Here is a 20,644-nt window from a genome sequence, read left to right on the forward strand (position 1 = left end):
AAAAAAAGATTTTTAACCTGTGGGAAATACGCGCTTGCCAGCAAGCCATTTCATCAGGGTTTAAACACTAACTTCCCTTCTCCCTGAACTTTGCCTGAATAAAAGCATCACTTGTGCTTAAGTCTCTGCCTGGGAAAGGATACCTGTTGGCCCTGAATTCCTGGGGGAGGGGCTGGGTGTTCCCTAGTCAGAGGCAGGACAAAGTCAGGAGGTATAGATTTCAGCAGCCAATGAAATGATCCGTGCACACCCCCTGAGCCAAAGCCAATAGTGTAGGGACTCGTCTGTTGCTATGGGAAAGTAGCCAATCATGTAATGACACATCATCTGCCTTTGTATGAATGTACAATAAAAGAGAGTGCTACACTGTGCTCAAGTCCTTTTGACCTGCCTGCCATGAGAGCTGCCTCAAGTGCGTTCTTTGCCTCCATATGCTATATTAACCCATGAGAAGGTTAAAATGAAGGAAAGCCTGCAAAAATTGCAATGAACACACAGTGAAGGTAGAGAAACTGTTTACCAAGAAGGTGTAACACATACTATGATTCAATGTTTCAGCCAAAAGCAAGGCTGTGATTTTTACTTGGTGGAAATTGCTGTAAGCAGCTAACAAAGTATTCCAAATGTGTTCAGAGTCTAGATGAAAATCAATAAAAATAAAATAATAAAAGTATGAAAAACCTTTCAACATAAAAAGGTAAAAAAATTATTAAAATCTGAAAAGAAAGAGCCTTGAGCAGAAATGGAAAAGTGAGTCAAACAACCGAAAACAGCACACGCACCATATTCCTAGCCTTCTCCATGGAGATGCAACAGCGCAATCCAAACTTACCCAATGTCCGATTGTGTCCCCAGAATATGGAAGCAGATACAGGGAAATCGCTCTTAGCATTGTTTGGAATAGTGGTAATGAGGACATCCATCTGGGAATCACCATCATAGTCGCCAGGAACCACACTGGTTATCACACCCCCACTTCTGAAAGCATGAAAGGCAGAGTAAACGGCAGTAACTATCTAGGCAGAAGCAGATGAATGAAACATTTTTAAGAGCGATCTATGCGCCAATAAAAATATGTTAGACACTTTCTGAAACACAATCTTTGATTGATCGAGGCTTTTTCTGCACAGACACGGAACAGAAGAAATCCTTTGATAAATCAGACCCGATGTTTTTCAAGTAATACACAGAAGCAAGACAGCAAACAACATTTGGTACCTTTTGCCCTTTAATAACTACAACTGAAAGGCGATATTTTGGGAGTTTATGGTTGAATTTTTTTTCTTAATCTTTTTTTGGATTATGTGCATAATGGTTATCTATTACAAGAACACAGAGTATGGCAAATGCACAAAACAAACTGCCAACTGCACCAAAGTGATGCGGAAGCAGGGGCAGGGCATGAGAATGTGCTTTAGAGATGAGGAAAGCAAATTGGTAAAAGATAGTTACATCTTCTTGTTTAAAAGCTCTCACATGAATAATTACATGTCTTCTCTCTCATCCAACAAAATCCAGCTATGACAAGGGCACAGTGCTAGTTTTCTGCTGGGTCGCCAACCTGGAACCTCTCCACTGCAGCAAATTCCTTCCTGTGCCACAGGATACTGACAGGGTACTTATATGTCCGAGAAAAATCAGCACTGCTTGTAGGATCACAATGTTGCTAAGAATGAATGTTTCACTTACTGTTACTCTAGTCCAAAAAAAAAAAAAAGAGACTAGAAATACAATGCAAAAAAATGGCCAGTTACACACTTAACCCATTCTCTAGCCTTAAATACTTTTTCCTATTGAATATGGCATCACTGAAGAAGAACCAAAATGAACACATCACTTACTTCATTGTTAAATTCACTTTAGGCTTGAAATAAGGTTCCTTTTTGTCTGCCAGAAAGATAAGTAATTCATTACCTTAAAAAAAAAAAAAATCAGCTTTAGTCAAATAGTAGATGAAGATGGACTTCTGTTGGTGAAATGAAGACACTGGAGGAAAAAACCTCACATAATGAACACTGTTTTCATTATCAGATTTTATGAGAACATGGTCTGGTTATGTGATTTTGTTTGAGAAAGGGTTAGGGAGAGCATTATCAAAATTGATCAATTTATATGCATAGTAGTTGCACACTATACTAACAGGTCGAGCACAATGTTTAACCCGTGGTCGGACGCGCGTTTTGGACCTGTTTCCACAACCCCTTATGCTATAAGGGAATTAACGCGTCCAAAACGCGCGTCCAACCCCCCCCCGCGAAGGTAATAGCCTCATCAACATGCATTTGCATGTGATGAATGCTATTAGCTATTCTCCCCCAATTCAAAAAAAAAAAAAAAAAAAGTGCACCCAACGCACACATTTTAACCTGCAAAAATTAAAGCCTGCCAAGAACAGGTGTTAATTCTTGAGAAGCCCAAAAAATAATAGAAAAGCAGAAAATACTGTTTTTCTGTTCCTCTGACTTAATATCGTTGCAATATTAAGTCAGAGGAACTGAAATAGAAGAAATTAAAAAAAAAAGTGTGCCGGTGGACAGGTTAGGAAAAGGGACACTCAAATTGAGCATCCATTTTCCTAGCCGGCTCACATCCACCTCTCTCTGGAGAGGTGGATCGGCGCACATTAAGGGAGCAGGTGCTCAATCATTCACACCCGTCTAACGCGCACAGATATTGTATTGGCACGTAATAGTTTTCTAAATATTTTAAATTTAAGATTCACAGAGTATACGTACTACCATATAAGGTAAACATATCTAAGTTAATAATCCTACTACACATGAAATCCAGCTGGCTTGCTCACCACTCTACTGTCAAGTAACACAGACAGCTAAGGAGTGGGACTGGATATTGTGTATGATGCCAGCAACAGTTAGCAGCACGGGTGGTAGGAAGCCCTAGCTCCACCAGCCAAAGAACCAATGAAGAAGCCCAGCTGGCAGAGAGCCCAGGCTCTGTCTGCCAACAAGGTGGAGACGTTTGCAGGACCAAGTTGGGGTCTGGGAACTAATGAAGGAGAAAAGCCTGAGTTAAAGGGAAAGGCATGAGTGATGAGAGTGGGGAGTGAGAAAACAATGGGGAGTGCAAAAGTGCCAGAGTGGGCTTCCCTTCCCACACATACCTTCTACTCATTCACACAGACACACCCCACAAATGCAGCATCATTAGCCACTACCTCTCAGATGGGAATGGATTAGGAGCAGGGAGCACTTTTAGGAAGAGGCTGGAAGGGAAGCTAATATGAGGCTGAATATCAATACATTTACAGATGCGTCATTTATAAGTTTAGGTGCGAGTGTATATATCACAGTTCACATCCTCTGGGATTTGTGCAACTCTTCTTGAAGATAACCACCGCCAATTTCATGGCCTGAAGCAGCATTTCAGAAACACTTGATTATGAAGCTGACCTTTTAGAGTCAGGCCAAAAGCCTAGGGCTGCTCATGAATTTGGTGTGGGTGTATTTTTCTCAAGTGTTAATACTTTCTGTTGACAGTGTGATTTTGTTTTCATGAAAAGTAGCTCATTAGAAGTCATTTGCTGTTTATTATTATTTTAAAGCCTTGCACTTTTTCACTTTACTTCAAATCTCAGCCCTGTGCACTACAGAGATTGCCTTCCTCTTTGTTTGTCACTGACTCAGGGACTCCATCAAAGCTTTTGTTTTCATGCCATATACCTCTGAGGCCCTCCCTTTAAGGTGTGGAGGTCCTCCTCTGTAATCCATGAAATATCACCTGAGGATATACTACATTTATTTATGTATTTATTTATTTATTTAAAGTCTTTTCTATACCGTAGCTAAGATACATACCATCGCAACGGTTTACATATAGGCACATAAAATAAGGTAAGTGAATGTGTACCATAGTACATTCTAACAGGTGCCAAAAGGTTCGGTTACAATATATCATAAAAGGGGCACAATAGTTGGTTAGTGTAAGTTTTGTCTAGGTGTACCATCGTACTGTACATCGGTAATATTTATGTTTGTTATGAGCGTTAATAAAGTAATGTCATGTATGTTGTGAGATTATTGCTGTGTGCTTGTGTTTTTTTGCATGTTGATATATGTTCTCTATTCTCCGTTCTGTTTAGAAAAGGCTTGTTTAAAGAGCCATATTTTTAAGTTTTTCTTAAAGGTTTTGAGATCGCTCTGATCTCAGGAGGCAGTGTGTTCCATAATATGGGGCCTGCTAATGATAAGACCCTTTCTCTTACTTGTGATAGTTTTGCTGTCCTTACTGTGGGAATGGTTAGAATAGCTTTATTTGCTGAGCGAAGGTTTCTTTGTGGGATGTGTACTTGTAATGCTGTGTTTAGCCAGTCTGCTTCTTTATCATGTATTAGTTTATGTATGGTACATAATACTTTGTATTTAATCCTGTATTCAATGGGTAACCAGTGTAATTTTGCCAATGTTTCAGTTATGTGGTCCCTTTTTCTTTTTCCGGTCAGTATTCTAGCTGCTGTGTTTTGTAATATTTGAAGTGGTCTTAATGTTGAATTCGGGAGTCCTAGTAAAAGTGCATTGCAGTAGTCAGTGCTTGAAAAAACTAGCGCCTGGAGCACTGTTCTAAAGTGAAATGGTGTTAGTAGTGGTTTTAGTCTTCTGAGTATCATAAGTTTTGCGTAGCCTTCTTTTACTTTTAGCGAAATGTGTTTTAGATTGATTTCTGAGTCCATTATTACTCCTAGATTACGTACTTTTTTAGCTAGATCAATTTTCTGGTTGTTTTTGAGTGTTATTGGATTTTGGATGATTACGATATTTTTTCTCTCTAACGGCTCGATATTCTAAAACTGCGGCAGAAAGAGTGTGGCATTGCCAGGCGCACCCTTCCTCCCCGCACGCACAGTTCTCTTGACCTAGCGCCTGATACTCTCTTCTAATTGCATGCAAATGCATGCCGCGGCTGTGAAGCGTTAGGGAAGGGTTATGCCCGCGCAACCCATTTTACTGTATAGGCGCTTAATACAGCGCCTATACAGTAACCTGGGTGCGCTGGCACCTGTCATTTCAAATGTCATTTGAAATGTCATTTCAAATGACATTTGAAATGACAGGCACCAGGAAGTGTAAAAAAAACCCAAAAAACCAAAAATATGTAAAAACCTGAGTGTTATATAAAAAAAAAAATGTAAATACCTGTCACTTTCGTGCGGTCATCCAGGCAGCGGCGGGAGCCGGAGGGCCGCGTGGGTCCAGGCGGCCGGCGGGCGGCGGCGGGAGCCGGGTGTTCGATCGAGGCCGCGGGCGGGTAGGCGCGTGTTCGATCAGGCGGGCGGCGGGATCCGGGGGGCGGGTGGGCGCGTGTTCAAACGAGGCCGCGGGCGGGTGGGCGCCTGTTCGATCGGGCGGGCGGGCGGCGGCGGGATCCGGGGGGCGGGTGGGCGCGTGTTCAAACGAGGCCGGGTCGCACAGGCGCGCATTAATTCAGGCGGAGGGAGCCGGCGGCGAAAGCGGTCTCCGGCAACCCCCACCGGCAGTGAATGAATGCGCGCCTATGCGACCCGTGCGATTCGGTGCTCAAGGCAGTCACATGACGTCACGCCTTGAGCGCCGAATCGCACGGGTCGCACAGGCGAGCATTTATTCACTGCCGGTGGGGGCTCCCGGAGGCCGCTTTCGCCGCCGGCTCCTCCGCCTGGATGAATGCGCGCCTGTGCGGCCTAGATTGAACACGTGCCCACCCGATCCCGCCGCTGCTGCCGCCCGCCTGAAACCAACGCGCGCCCACCCGCCCCCGCCGCCTGGATGAACAGGCGCCCACCCGCCCGCGGCCTCGATCGAACACACGCCCACCCGCCCGCGGCCTCGATCGAACACCCGGCTCCCGCCGCCGGCCGCCTGGACCCACACGGCCCTCCGGCTCCCGCCGCTGCCTGGATGACCGCACGATTCGGAAAGTGACAGGTATTTAAAATTTTTTTTTTTTTCTGACAGGTTTTTGTGTGTCCCACAGCATTACATTTTCTCCATCATCTCTGTATCGCTTTTTTTTTTTAATTGTTTTTTATTGTGTTTGAGTATCTTAAGTGGTGTCGATGGATTTGTTACAAGACTCACAGTCCTAACACCTACTAGGGGGAGGCGGTAAACTAACACGTTAAGGCCGCGGCAAAACAGCGGGTTACTAAGGAGATAATATCAGCGCCCGTTACAGTATCGGAGGGGAATAGCTAATTCCTTCATTATACAGCTAATTCGTTCATTTACACATCATATACATGCTGCGTGCGGAAAGGGTTGTGTGTCTATTTTAAGAAGCGCTACGGACGCGTGAAACTGGAGACTGTATCGCTGGATCGCCTTACTCGTCTGTATTGTGCGCTCCCAGCACGTTACAGACGGGAAATCTTCAACCGCACGTTACTGTATCGACCTGTAAGTGTAGAAAATCTGTTTTGTCAATGCTAATCACTAGTTCCATTTAGTTTAGAAGTTGTTTTATAATGTTTAGATACATGTTAGCTAGATTAAGCGTTTTTCCTATTGTATCGTATATTGGCATGGGAGTCATATACCATTAATAATAATATAATGCCTCTAATAAACTTATTGGCTCTGATAACACATTCTCGTTTAATTCACCAGTTGAAAAGAACTAAAAATATAGTCGGTTGACTCCGAAACAGCAAACCCCAGAACTGATAGAACAACATTTCTGTATATTCCTAAAATATACCTAGAAGTATACACAAAAATCTAAATCCAGCAGTTACACGAACATTTTACTCTTATCACCCATAGCTCAGTCTCTTTGCTTAAGGAGAATTCCTACCGTTCATTTTCCAATTAGAGACAACTACGGTACGTTTATTTTCATAAAGTTTAAAGGTACTATACTTAACCTTATTAGCTGTATCGGAATAGCAAATATGATCCAAGAAAGCCAACATGATTATAATCAGTACAGAATATTTGTAGACTTTTGAATAGGAATATCTAGCTATCCGGTACATTCGGTATCTTTCTTTGGAGAATCAGTGACAGAAGGTCATCATTCACTAAGAGCACCTGCCAAGGTACATGAGGTCCTGACACGGTCAGGCGTGGGGTGAGGGAAGGAGACAGGTGAATACAAAGCAAGCCTTCCTGAACTTATACGGACTACGGGAAAACCAACTAACAGACATTCTAACACGAGGGGAGACCAAACCAAAATAAAACCAGGGAAGGACTGACCGGATCTGATGACGAAGATGTCCGTCTGTTTGTCCGCATTGAAATCCCCAAACGCCGCCACCGTGCCCAAGGCCTCTAAGCCGAAGAGCTCCCCGGTGACGTTCTGCAGCGCGGCCTGGGCCCCAGGACCCCCCTGCAGCAGCAGCAGCAGCGGAAACCCAAGGAAGCAAAGGAGAGGCGTCCGGCGGGGACCGCGCTGCCCGGGCCCCCCTATCCCCGTCCCTCCCATGGCAGAGCTCCGGGAACGGCGGGCAGCGGAGCCCAGAAACGCGGTCCAAAAGCAACACGCAGCTTCCGGCCGGCGTCACAATCCGGCCCGGAGGGGAAAGCGGTGCAACAAGCCCCGGCGAGAAGGAGAGTTCCCCGGCGCGAGCCGCGGTTACTTCCGGCTCGGGAGCGGCTTTTACGACAGTGTCGCGCGCGCGGGGGGGGGGTCGCCGCTGAGCGCTTTGCTTGGGGGCCGGCAGCAGGCACAGAGAGAGACGCTGAGCGCTCGTGGCCGGCGGACATGGCTCACCTGGCAGACGTCAGCTGGAAGGTGTTGGAGCTGAGGGCCAGGTCCAAGCGTTCAGGTTTGGCACCCCCCCCCCCCCTCTTTAACTCGCATGGCTGCAGCGCTATAACAGAGCACAGCGATGGCTCTCTGCGGGTTGGGAAGGGGAGGACAGGCCTTTTGCTTGGCTTAGGTGACCGTGCTGTCAAGGCATTTGCTGCCCCAGCGTTTCCCTATTTTTGGAACACTTGGCTCCCGTATTACTAGTGAAAGGGTAACCCCCAGGCACGCTAGCTAGTGAAGACATATTAAACATGCACTGTGCTTTGCTTTGAATGTATTTGTTTAAAAACATGCTTTAATAGTTTACACTTTCCTGTACTCTGAAACACAAAACATTAAACTTTCTTTTCCTTGCATTTTAACCGACTGTGCTGTATGGTTGAATAACATCATACCCTGTAGCAAATCAACGGTCACCGTTACTTACTAGTTTTTCCTATATTCTGTTTATTTAGAAGGTCCTTAGTCAACCTAGTTCCATGCTTCCTGGGGAAAATAATCTCAATTTTAGTGCTCTGTGGTAGCGTTCCCACGCACACCTTTACAAACTGTTGCATTTAAGGTACAAGATATAAATCGATATCAGATTTCGTTTGGAACGTAACACACATACTGCTAGACTGATATCCTATCGCTTTGTAACTATACCCATACTCTTGAGAAACAAAAACACTTAAGTGGCTTGTTAGCAAAACATATCTCCCCTTCTATTTCTGTGAAAATACTTCCTTGAGAACAGGGCCCATGATATTGTAGAGCTGTAAAAGAGAACAAATATATGCCAGATAATCTGGATTTAAGTTCTGCAAATCAGTTTGTCAGGTCTACCCAACATGATTTTGTATTTGCAATTTTTGGAAAAAAAAAAAAAAGTAAAAGTCAACATCTTTTTAATAAAAAAATACTTTTACTATCTATCCATTCTGGATTTGCTAAATTCTGGTGGACTCTGAATTTTATGCTGCTGGTTAGTTTTATTATTTTGTACTTTATGCTAACTCACTTGGAGCTTCAAAATTGCTTAGCAAGGAATAAATGTAAATAAACGTCCAATTACCAATCTAAGGCCATGCCATCCTAAACCAGCCCTTTTTGTCTCATATGCAACCTTATGTATTCTACAGGATACTGAGGTAGAAAACCATGAACTTGCTTATGTCACTATGGTGTGGAATTATGTTGCCATATATATTTAATATTTATTTATTTCAATGTTTGTAATCTGCTCTATCCAAGGTAGTTGGGAGTTAACAATTTAGATATATAAAATATGTTTGGTCTAAAAATAATGTACTAAAAGAAATACAAATAGATTTAAAAAATCATAACAAATGCAAAAAAACCCAGGTATTTCTTTAAAAAAAAAAGTTAATGCAAAAGCCATACAATAAAACCATAAAGCAGTTAGCTTTATAATCAAATGTCTGCACTAGATATTAAATGCCTGCTGAAAACAGAAGGTTTAACATGCTTCCTAAATTAAGGTAATAATGAATGCTTCAGCTGTCATCTGGTAAGCTGTTCAATAATATTGGGCTGGTGACATAAAAAGTATGCTCCCTGGTCTCATCTATGATATGTAGCATATGAGATCTTTCATGCACAATCTGTTAGAAGTTCCTACAGTTCACCAAGCACACCTTGATGAGACCAGGGAGCATACTTTTCATGTCGCCAGCCCAATATTATTGAAGCTTACCAGATGACAGCTGAAGCATTTAGGAAGCATGTTAAATATATATAGTATTTGGAAACCACGCTTAACTTCCTAGAACAAGTACTGATGTATGTAGAAGATTTTTATAATAACCCATGTTCTCTGGCCTTTTTCCACATTATTTATATATATATATATATATATATATATCTACTTAGACCAATTTTTAATGAAGTGTAAAGTTGTTTAACAGTAATTAATAAGGCGATAGAACAAACCGATTGCTTGCTTTTGTACTAATTTAATGTTGCTTTAGACAATATAAGCTAATAAACTTATGTAAAAATAGGTAATTTACATGACCCATCAAAATAGAATTAGTTCCTTTTCAAATCATTCATAAAGTACTTTATTTTTATTTACTTATCTTGTACTCTGCATATTCAATAAAAATCTATTGTGGATTGCAATGAAGCACTCATAAAATAACATATAAAACTTACATCTTTATAACGTACAGACACAATCTTTCACAAAATGCATAAATTCAGAAAATCACTTTAGTAATTTATTGTAAATGTATGTGTATCATTGTCTTGTTTGATGCCACTTTTCCCTTGGTGGAAATTTAACAGTGCACTGTACAAATTGTTGCCTTATTTCACCATGAAAATTGTTAGTTTTCTAATTTTTATAGTAACGCAGTGCTTCTTAAATTTGTGTAGCCCTAGGATCATTTTGGTATTCACACTTGTATAGAACCTTGGTATTACTATTAGGAGTATAACATTAAATACATTTTCAGACATGCACACCAAAAACCTATCATGATTTTATGCTAAGTATGACTAGATGTGAATAATAATTAAAAAAAAAAAAAAAGCACACATTTGCAATGTTTTGGTTATTTAATGTTTTAAAATGATAAAATATTGATTGAAATATAATACATTTTATTTCCCCCCTGTTTGTTTTGCCTGCATCACTTTAACTATGCTAACATTGTTTTAATTTTGTGATGATTGCCTCTAACATCTACTAATCCATTTTGGGAATTGCTGTAGTTTAACCTGAGGCGATTGTGATTAGCCACAAGAATTTGAAATGGCCAGTTCAGAGGATGGGAGCCCCACATCCCTGCGCACTTTCTCGAGGTCTGGTAAGTGTCTGGCCAAGAAAGCTGTCATTTTAATTTATTTCCCATCTTTTTCTTTAAAAGAACTGCATGCTTTTTATGTCAGTTTCATTTAAAATGAATCACGGAAAAGCAAACATTGAACTTGAGAAATAAACATGATATGATTGTTCAAATTCTACATTTTTTTTAATTGTTAAATTGTAATTGTAGATAGAAAATTGTAGCAGTGGTTTGACATAGACATTAATTATATTCATTTCTTTGAATCACTGAGACCTTGTGATATTCTTTAAGTAAAAAAAAAAAAGGGTATAGCACAGCTGTGTTCTGCTATATAAGAAGATGGAGTTGCTGAAATTTTATAGAAATCTTGTGTATTATGTTTTGCATGTTGCATTAGATGGGCTTTTTTTTTTTTCCAATTAATGTGGGTGAGATTTCAGAGTGGTAACAGGAAGATAGAAAAACAAGATGAGCCTGAAGAATGCTAGGCCTCATAGGAAACCCAGTTTAAAAAAAAAAAGAGAGATGATAAAATCATTGGTGAGACCTCATCTGGAGTATTCTGTCCATTTTTGGAGGCTGTACTTCCAAAAGGATACAAACAAAGTAGAAGCCTTTGTGAAAAGTTACCAAAATGGTGCAGATTCTGCATCATAAATCCTGTAGCCTAAATATGTATTCCCTACTAGAGAGAAGGGATAGGATAAAGACATTCGGATACTTCCAAAGTATAGATAATGAAGAACCTGCAAGCATTATTCCGTGGAAAGCAAGTTCCAGAGTAAGATGAGACTTGCTCAGAAATAACATTACAAATATTTCTTCATAGAGAAGAATGGCAGATGCATGGAATAACATCCCAGTGAAAATGGTAGAGTCCAAAAGAGTAACAGAATTAAAGAGAGCATGTAATAAGCAGATAGGATCCGTTTAGATCAGATTATCTCTGTAGTATTGTATCAGAAATGGGCAGACTAGATAGATCTTTCTGTCCTGATCTCCCTTCATTTTCTGTGTTTCTATGAAAGATAATTTTTGATGCAGGAAAAATTTAATACATATCCCAAAGTACTAATGAAGAATAAACACAGATAAATATGGTTGATGCTGATATTCAAAAACAGGATTTAGTTAAATAGCATTGAATAGTTTGGCGTTCTGAGTTCAGTATATAGCAACCATACACAGGAAAACTATCCTATCTGTAGTCTAGTTAAACAGGTGTTTGGATGTTGATTTAAGCTGGGATCGATTAGCTAGGAACCAAGAAAAGTGTCTAAAAAATATAAACTTGTTAATGATATTTATGTTTTACCAAGTTTCATAAAATTTCAAAGCAGTGTTCAATATAAAATAAATATATGGTACTGTATTAAAATGAAATACAATTTAGAATTTAAAAGTAGCGCAAAACAAGTTTAAAAATATTCAAACATTTGTTCAAAAAGCCATCTTCATTATTTTTCTGAACCTCTTAGTCACTGTATGACGATTAAGAGGTAAATTGTTCCACATTAAAGGAGCTGGTACTGAAAGATTCGTTCTCTGGTATCTTTCAGATATATTTCTTTTGACTAGGGCAGCCTTACAAGATCCTTTTGAGAAGCTCTTACAGCTTTGGCTGATTTGTAAGGGATAAGTGAATTAGCAAGATAATCAGTTTTGATAGAGCTTTAAATGTCAGGAATATTGTAAAAATTATTCAGAGCAGTATTGGCAGCCTATGGAATTCCGCAAGAAGGAAAGGCATGAATACATTTGGAAACCCCAAACACAACTTGTCCTGTTGTATTTTGCAATAATTGGATTTGTTTCAAATTGGCTGCTGTAATACCTAGATACAGGGAATTGCAATAATCTAGATAACACAAAAGCACAAAATAAAATGTTTTAATTGGACTTCATTACTACTTACCGTATTTACCGGCGTATAAGACGCACCCCCTTTTTTATACATATTTTTAAGGAAAAAATTAACTTGCTGTTTCCAATACTCCTGCCACATTTCTGAGCTCGCTATGGCTGGAGAGGTTTTTTTTTTCCGGCTCTGAACCCTGAGTTTGACGGACAGTATGGCTGCCACCCAGCCGCCTTGGGAGCATGATGTGACGGGCATTGCCAGAGTAGGAAGATTAAAGCTGCTAAGTGTCGCAGAAGCCTCTTTGGTTGAAAGATTGGTTGGCGTGCTTTAACTGTTGGGAGAATGATGCGCAAGGCAGGGGAATGCTCTAGTATTCTGCAGGTCCAGTGCGCCGGTAATCAAAATTAACAGCGTCCAGTGGGGAGGGAGGAGTGACGCCCGATTGGCCGGTGCTGGGAAAAAGGGGCTTGCCGAAGCGTGTCTTTCCCCAATCAAAATCTCCGATGCCACCGCACCATTCCCCCCCCCACCGACGCATAGGGCGCACTCCATATTTTTCCCCTATTTTGAGGGGGAGAAAGTGCGTCCTATACGCCGGCAAATAGGGTATATGTCTGCAGAGCAGAACCGTTACCAAATCTATTAACTTTATTATAAAACTCACTGCGATGCATGTTCCTTAGCTATCACCACTTAAGACGTAGTTCTAAAAACTAAAGTACAGCAACAAAAGTATAGAATTCATACAATTATTAGGAGAGGTTGGCTAGCTTAGTCCTTCTGCTTTCTTCCTTCTGAATGTGCTGGTTAATGTAAAGCTCCAGTAATATGATTTTTTTCTGCCCCTTGCCCACGCTTGTTTGCTTGTCTTTTCCCCAAGGCTTTGACCACCTACAGAGGTTCCATCTCTCTTCCTTGTGACAGGTCCCACTTAGTGTGACTGCTGCAAGATAAGGATTTGTGCCACTGTTTACAGTTTGATCTTATTCAGGCTAGCAAAGAGTCTGGCTTATTCTCAATGGATTCAGCCTGCCTTATCTGACTAGCTCTGCATTGTTTTTGGGATGAGATCATATCAGATGAATTGCGATATTTCATTAACCCCTGCACACTAGCTGCAACACAACTTCTGTTTTTAATTCTGTTAAAACGGGTGCAGGTGGTAATTGCCCTGTTCTAGGGCCTGTGGGTAAATGCCTAGTGCAATCAACTTTTTGCTTTTATTACCTTCCAAAATGACATTGAATCTTAACTCTATCAATATGGTTAGTTAATATGTGCTGTGGGGGGAATTCTGTGAAATGCAGAATCCCATCTCCACATAGTTAGGTATGGGAACCAGGATTTACTATAGTTTGTTTTTCTTCTTATACAGCCTTTATACACAAAATCAAAGCTGTTTTATCAAGACACTGTCGTTATATACTCCAATAACAGGAGTGGGGTGGACGCTGGTGAGACTGGCTTGTGCAGAGCAAGGATCAGATATTCTGCCTGTACTGGCCTCCTTCCTCTGGTTGAGCCCTCGGGTGCTGCTGGCCAGCAGGACGAGTAGGGTGTACTCTCTTAGGGCAGAAATGAAAGGACACCCACTGCTGAGGCAGGACTAAACTGCCACAAGACAAATGAGGCAGGGAATGCATACCAGTACTGGGGCAAGTAGACAAAACAGAACAAAACATACTAAGACTGGAAGGCCACAGATTAGGACCATGAACAAATTGACAAGACCTCAAACTAGGGCCACAAAAAGAACAAAATAAACCAGTGGTATTCACTCCTAGCTCTCAAGGTAAGGTTTACAAGATATCCCTAATGAATATGCATGAGGGAGATTTGCATGCACCGGCCTCCATTGTATGCTTATCTATCTCATTCATGTTCATTAGGGATATCCTACAAACCTTACATGCTGACGGTCCTTGAGGATGGGAGTGAATTCCACTGAGATAAACTAATAAGACTGAGGAAACAGATAAGGCAGAAAGCTGCAGATTTGGGCCAAGCAAGCAGACATAGGGCCACAACTGGGCTAACTGAGACCCAGCCTGAGGCAAGGTATATATGTGAGGCAGGGTTTTAACCTTGGTATTGCCGGGAAAACACGGCCATCAGCCGGACCTCTAAACCATAGAGCTTAGAGGACTTAATAGAAGGTATTCATGGCTCACTGAGGACCACTGCTGGCAAGAAGCACACACTGCCCACAGACTTTCATAGGTTTATAATCAAATGACATAAGCAGCTAAAACATTTATACAATAACTTTCCATAAAACATTTTAACAAAGTTAAAATTATAGAATTAAACAAATTTCTTATTAGACATAAAATTATCCTATCATTCTACTCCTTCCTGTGCCTATTATCTACTACAACTATTATTGTAAGTTATTTATCATAGTTAATTCTGATAAGCCTGCTTGAATAACTACAATTTAAAATTTTTCCTGAATTTAAGATAATTAGATTCATTGTGTGCTTCAAGAGGGACAGAGCTCCAAAGCAAAAGTCCTTGGTAACTAACAGATGACTCGTGTACATTTGTCTCACTTAAGTTAAAGATGGTAGAGCCAGTAGATGTTGGATGGAGGATCTAAGTATCCTAGTAGTGGTGCAAGGGGAGAGTTTATTAAATGATTAAAAAATTAAACATACAATCTTACATTTCACTTTACATATAATGGGAAGCTCAGTTAGACAGGGTGCTGCTTGAACATACTACGATTGTCAGCAAAGGGGTCAGCAGCATCGTCCCATGTAGCCAAAAGAGAAGGAAGCAGCATCCGTCGCATGGGCTGCAAGACAGAAGATGCCGCCATGCAGCATGCACTTTGTTTTCCATTAAATCCATCTTATTCTCCAGTTCTTGGTATTGTTTTTAGATTGAACAATTTCAACTAAGAGCCGTATATCAGCAGCACCAGTGCTAATGAATCCAGAGACTTCTGCAGGTTTAGTCACAGGATCCAGGGGAGACTCAAAAGTATTGTCTCCAAGCTGGCTGGTTTGTGGTGCCCTGCCCGCAGGCAAAGATTCCTCCCTTCCTCCGGAGCCGGTGAAGACCAGCGGCGACAACTCTCTTCCGGCAGCGGCCCCTCCCACAGGAAAAATAGGTCATCAACCCGCGACTGCACCAGCATCACGCGGACAGAGGTTCCCGGCCTCTTCAGATGCAGGCGTACGGGGGTGGGGGGACTCCAAAAATACATCCAGTGGCACTCCCTCCACCAAACCCAAAACTGAACTCTCCTCCTGCTTCAGGGCCACCGGCTCGCGACAGAATCCAGAGAGCGTTGACCGGGTAATACCGGGGGTTCACAGGGGACTTGCCTCGGTCTGCCTTTCCTCTTAGCAAAACTGCATTAGGAAATGAGTTGGAGCAGTAGAAAACCCAAGGGAACGCACGAAGAGCTCAATAAGCCGCCATCTTGAACTTCTCCCCCATCTCTTCCTTTTATACATTTTTTTTTTAAATTGTTTGCTAGGATTTCAGAAAGTCCTTTGAGACATGGCCACTTAGGTGACTTAAAAATAAACTGAGCACCTTTTGGTGTGGGTCCTAACGTGACTGGGTTAGAAATTGGTTGAGTAGGAGTTGGTAATTGTAGCTCTCTCCAAGGTTACCAGTGATACCCTGCAGGGATCGATCCTTGGATGAGTTCTTTTCAACGTTTCCATAAATAATATTGTGGAAGGACTACCAGGAACAAATGTGTCTCTTTATTTTTGAGGATGATACCAAAATCTGCAATAGGACAGACAGGCAGGAAGGTGTGGAAAACATGAGAAGGGATCTAGTGAGAAATGGTGTAGAGTCTGGTAGCTAAGATTTAATGCTAAAATATGCAGAGTCCTGCATTTGGACTGCAAAAACTCAAGGGAGTGATACTGTCTGGGGTGGGGCCGGGGGCAGTGGTGTAATCCTCCTATGCACAAATCAAGAGTGGGATTTGGGGGGGGGGGGGGTGATTGTATGGGATGATCTGAAGGTGGCCAAACAGGTGGATACAGTTAGGCAAAAGCCAGAAAGAAGCTCGGGTGCCTAGGGAGAAGAATGATCAGTATAGAAAAGGTAATGCTGCTCCTGTATAAGTCTCTCTGAGACCACATTTGGAATACTGTGTCCGGTTCTAGAAACCACACCTTCAAAAAGATACAAACGAGATGGAGTCAGTCCAGAGGGTGACTACTAAAATGGTTAGTGGTCTTCATTGTAAAGTGTATGGGACAGACTTAAATATGTATACACTAGAAGAAAGGGGAGATGTGGAGATGGAGATATTTAAATACCTCAGTGTGTCTGAATGGAAGTCTAGAACAAGGGGTCATGGGATAGGGTGAAGGGAAATAGACTGAGGAGTAATCTAAAGACATATTTCTTTACAGAAAGGGTGGTGGATGTATGGAGCAGCCTCCCAGTGGAGATGGTGGAGATGACAGTATCTGACTTCAAGAGAGCTTGGGACAAGCACAGGGGGGGGGTCTCTTGAGGGGAGTGGTAGTGATTGTAGAGTTGAACAGACTAGATAAACTGTATGGTCTTTTTCTGCTGTTTATATTTCTATGTGATGGGGGTTGAGCTGGAAGCTTTGATCCTGATGGTTCACTGCGGTGGGTGTAGGGTAGAGATCAAGCCTGGGGAGGGGTTAAATCCAAACTGTAACTGAGAGAGAGCTCGTGTAGCTGAAGCTCGTGGCAGGAAAAAGAAATGGGGCGGGCTAAGCCTGCATGGGTGGGAGAAAGTGAGCTGGAGAATCACGTCTCATGGGGGCGGGGGAGAAAGCTGGGCCTTAAGATGAAGGATTTCTGCATCTTTTGAGTAATAAGTTTTTCTGGGTTGCTTTTTAAATTACTACTCAGACACAAGCATGATATTGTGCTAAATGGAAAAGTAAAGTGTGCAGAGTTTGTACAATATTGCAAAATATCATGTCCAGAATTTGTATTTCTTTTGTGTAGAACTCCCTTGCCTGTGCGTAGGTCGTTCTGAGGCTGCTGTAATAACGAGCACTAGGCTTAGTTCCCGTTTTTGCGCACACATAATTTAATACGGACTTTACCGCACAAAAATGTGCCTTCAAGATAGTGCATCTCCATTCAGATCCTATGTTAATAAAGGTGTTAGCTGTTACTCCCCAATACAGGGAGGTGTGTTTAAAGCCCCGAAGACTTAACTTGTGAGTTGTTGTGTTTTTTTTTTGTTAATGTTGGAAATTGAACTCCTAGGTCAGAGATGGAGTAAATTTAATTTGCGTTTCTTGGCTTAGAGTTAGTCTTTGGTGCTGTGCCAGCATGAATCCTGGTCCTGGGGGCCCTGGACTCCGATCTCCTGGTTTCTGGGTGGGCGATCACACTTGGGAACCCAAAGTCTGCTGGCACAGCACCATAGACTAACACACTAGCCCCCAAAATGTGAGTTGTCTGGGTCAGAGATGGAATAAAAGTAAAGTTTCTTGGCCTTAAAAACAGGCCTAAGCATTGGGGTATCTGAGTACAGACCCCTTAGTTGGAAATATTCTGCCCCGGGACCCCCCGCCTCAGCCTCCCCGCTAGCACAGGGATGACCAGTTCCAGTCCTCAAGAGCCACAAACAGGCCAGGTTTTCAAGATATTCATAAAAATACGAATGAGAGATTTGCATGCACTGCCTCCATTGTATGCAGTTCTATCTCACGGATATCCTGAAAACCTGACCTGTTTGTGCCAGACCAGAATTGGCCACCCCTGCAGTAGCACCTTTCACCTGTCCCCCATGTTTCCTGGCTCCTCCTGTCTTCAGTGCCAGCCATTTAGATAAATGGTCGCTATATGCCTTTTCAGTCTGTGTACAAATCAGATTTTATGCCTTCTACTCATATTGGAGCCAGGGTAATAAGATGAGCTAGGTACATTTTTTTGGTTGGTGGGTTGTTTTTTTTTTATTTTTAAACTCCTGGTGCATTTGCATATCATTATCTTACTCCTTCAGGAGTGAACTCCTTTCTCAGTGTGGACTGAGGCACAGTCTTTACTCCTGTTTTATTGCATCAGCTTCCCTGTGTGGCCTGAAATGTTTGTATGGTATTGGTATTATGGAGACTCGGATGCCATCTGCTTTTTTTGAGTGTTCTTTCTGAAAGATTTTTGGTTTCTGCTCAGGGAAGATGGACAGAAACCGCTGTTGTGCAAATTTACTGAATCAATCTTCAGAATGTCTCTACCATCTCATTCACTGGCTTCTAATACTTGGTGATGTGCTTCCTGTCACTTCTTCCTGTGTTTTCTTTTTCTGTCACCACTGTGCCATCTGCTGCCTTAATTAAGAATAATCTAACTGGGGAAGAAAGCCTCCTAATTTCCTATTTTGATACGTCGCTGTGATTTTTAAATGCTTGCTGATCCTGCTCTTCCTCTTTGTTCCCTGTACCAACTGTTGTAGGTCGTTTGCAGATGTAGTTTCTTAATTAAAATGACTTTTCTCCTCAAAGCGAGTACATAACGCTCTTGACCTCATTTCGCTTTTTTTTTTTTTACGCATTATTGCCCTGTTACCCTAGCTGGGGACTGGTACTAATCCATTTTTATTGGTTAAAGCGCAGAGCTGTAAAATATCTGTCAAGCATCCTGGTGTCATGTCTGTAGTTTTTCTGCCTTGCTCCAGCCCACCTGTTCTCCCTGCAGTGCCGCGTGTCTGTTTTAATCCTTGTGAAAGAATAACTCTACGCTGCTGGAGCCTTCGGTTTGAAGGGCTGACTGGTTCAGGTCATTGACTTGTTCTCGTTCATTTCCCTGAGTAGCAAGGTCCTATCTAAATTCATCAGTTTGCCTTTTTGGTTCTAAAAATGAAAATCTAACTTTTTTCCAGAGTAATCTGGTTTTCCTTGGACTTCCTTTTACCAAACCAAATCTCGCTGCATTGCTGTTGATTAATGAAGGGCACACAAGATTGTAGACTTCTCTTTCTAAATCTAACACAATGGTAATTTCTATGGCTGATACATACTCGTGGTCGACAATATACTTTAAGTTTATTGAAAGACTATTTGTAATATGTTACTTTAAGACACAGATATATTTGGTAATAGTTATTGTACATTGCTTGACGCATGTTTTGCCATTCATCATTTTAAGTTGTTTCCCTGGTCATAGACCATTGAATTGCTTAAGTATCTTTCCTTGCAAAGAACAGACCCAGCATGCTGTGAAGAATATTTTTTTTTTCTTTTTTAATGGAACCGTGGATGCGTAGTATTTTATTTTTTATTGTGAAAGTTGCCCTTCAGTACATTGTAAGACTAGTAGACTGGTAGACTGGGCATTGACGTGGCAGATGAAATTTAATGTGGAAAAATACAAAGTGAGGCGCATAGGGGGGAAAAAGAATCCCAACTACAGTGCACAATTCTGGGCTCCATATTAGGGGTCACCATGCAGGAGAAGGACCTTGAAGTTCTCAGCTCAGTGTGTGGCAGTGGACATAAAAGCAAATTGGCAGGCTCCTCTATGACGAGGCTAGATAGGAAAAGAGATGGCTGAGAGGAGTCATGATAGAAGTTAATATAATCGTGAGTGAGGTGGAATAGGTGGAAAAAAAATTACTAAAACATGGGGACGCTCCATGAAACTAACAACCAGCAGAGTTAAAACAAATTTTAGAAAGTATTGTTTCACTTAATGCCAGAATGAAGCCGTGGAATCTGTTGCCAGAAGATGTGATCAAGGCACTAGCATAGGAGGGTTTAAAAAGGTTTGGACAAGTTCCTAAAGGAGTTTTTTTATTTCTGGCGATGATAAACGATCTTTCTTGTCTTAATCTGGGGTGATTGGTTTGATTTTAGAAGTTCCTCATGGTTTGGGTTCCTTCATCATAAAATTGCATTTTGTTCAGTGATTCCAAAAAATGAAGGTCTTGTGTTTTAGCTTGATTGCCTCCAGTATTTTAAATGATCAACTTTTTAATTATGTATCTGAATGTTATATTCTGTGCTGTATTGGATTGTTTCTACTGCCTGATTGTTTTTATGCTTATTGTAATCCACTCTGAGCTGATTCAAAAGCTGAAAGAGCAGTCTGTAAATTTTTTAATTAAATGACATTTTTTTCAGTTGCTATTCTCCAAGCTAAGACTTAAAGAATTCTGTCCTGTCATTTAATTAAAGAAATATGTGCCAGAAGCTGTATAAATCTTATTGCCCAGTTATTAGGTAGCCATCATGGCCAGTTTCTTATCATTTGGACAAGTTAATCCACAATCAGTG

At 41.5% G+C, this 20,644-nt stretch overlaps 2 protein-coding genes across 4 annotated transcripts in view; one reads left to right on the forward strand and one right to left on the reverse strand.

The window, feature by feature from the left end:
* Window positions 1-7,452, reverse strand: part of ITFG1 (integrin alpha FG-GAP repeat containing 1) — a 526,073-nt gene extending 518,621 nt beyond the window's left edge. The window contains exons 1-3 of the mRNA XM_029608474.1: window positions 7,191-7,452; window positions 1,842-1,914; window positions 833-978 (exon numbers count right to left, since the gene is read on the reverse strand). Coding sequence (XP_029464334.1) covers window positions 833-978; window positions 1,842-1,914; window positions 7,191-7,419 — 448 coding nt within the window. The 5' untranslated portion in view covers window positions 7,420-7,452. The remainder of the gene's footprint in view (window positions 1-832; window positions 979-1,841; window positions 1,915-7,190) is intronic.
* A 94-nt stretch (window positions 7,453-7,546) lies between these two features.
* Window positions 7,547-20,644, forward strand: part of PHKB (phosphorylase kinase regulatory subunit beta) — a 601,073-nt gene continuing 587,975 nt past the window's right edge. For 2 of the 3 annotated variants that reach the window (XM_029608470.1, XM_029608471.1), the window contains exon 1: window positions 7,547-7,762. In XM_029608470.1, the coding sequence (XP_029464330.1) occupies window positions 7,699-7,762 (64 nt within the window). In that variant the 5' untranslated portion in view covers window positions 7,547-7,698. Of the gene's footprint in view, window positions 7,763-10,467; window positions 10,563-20,644 lie in introns of all 3 variants that reach the window. The other variant, XM_029608473.1, reaches the window with a different exon arrangement.

This window comes from Rhinatrema bivittatum, chromosome 7 (genome assembly GCF_901001135.1).
Source record: "Rhinatrema bivittatum chromosome 7, aRhiBiv1.1, whole genome shotgun sequence".
Taxonomy (NCBI): Eukaryota; Metazoa; Chordata; class Amphibia; order Gymnophiona; family Rhinatrematidae; genus Rhinatrema; species Rhinatrema bivittatum.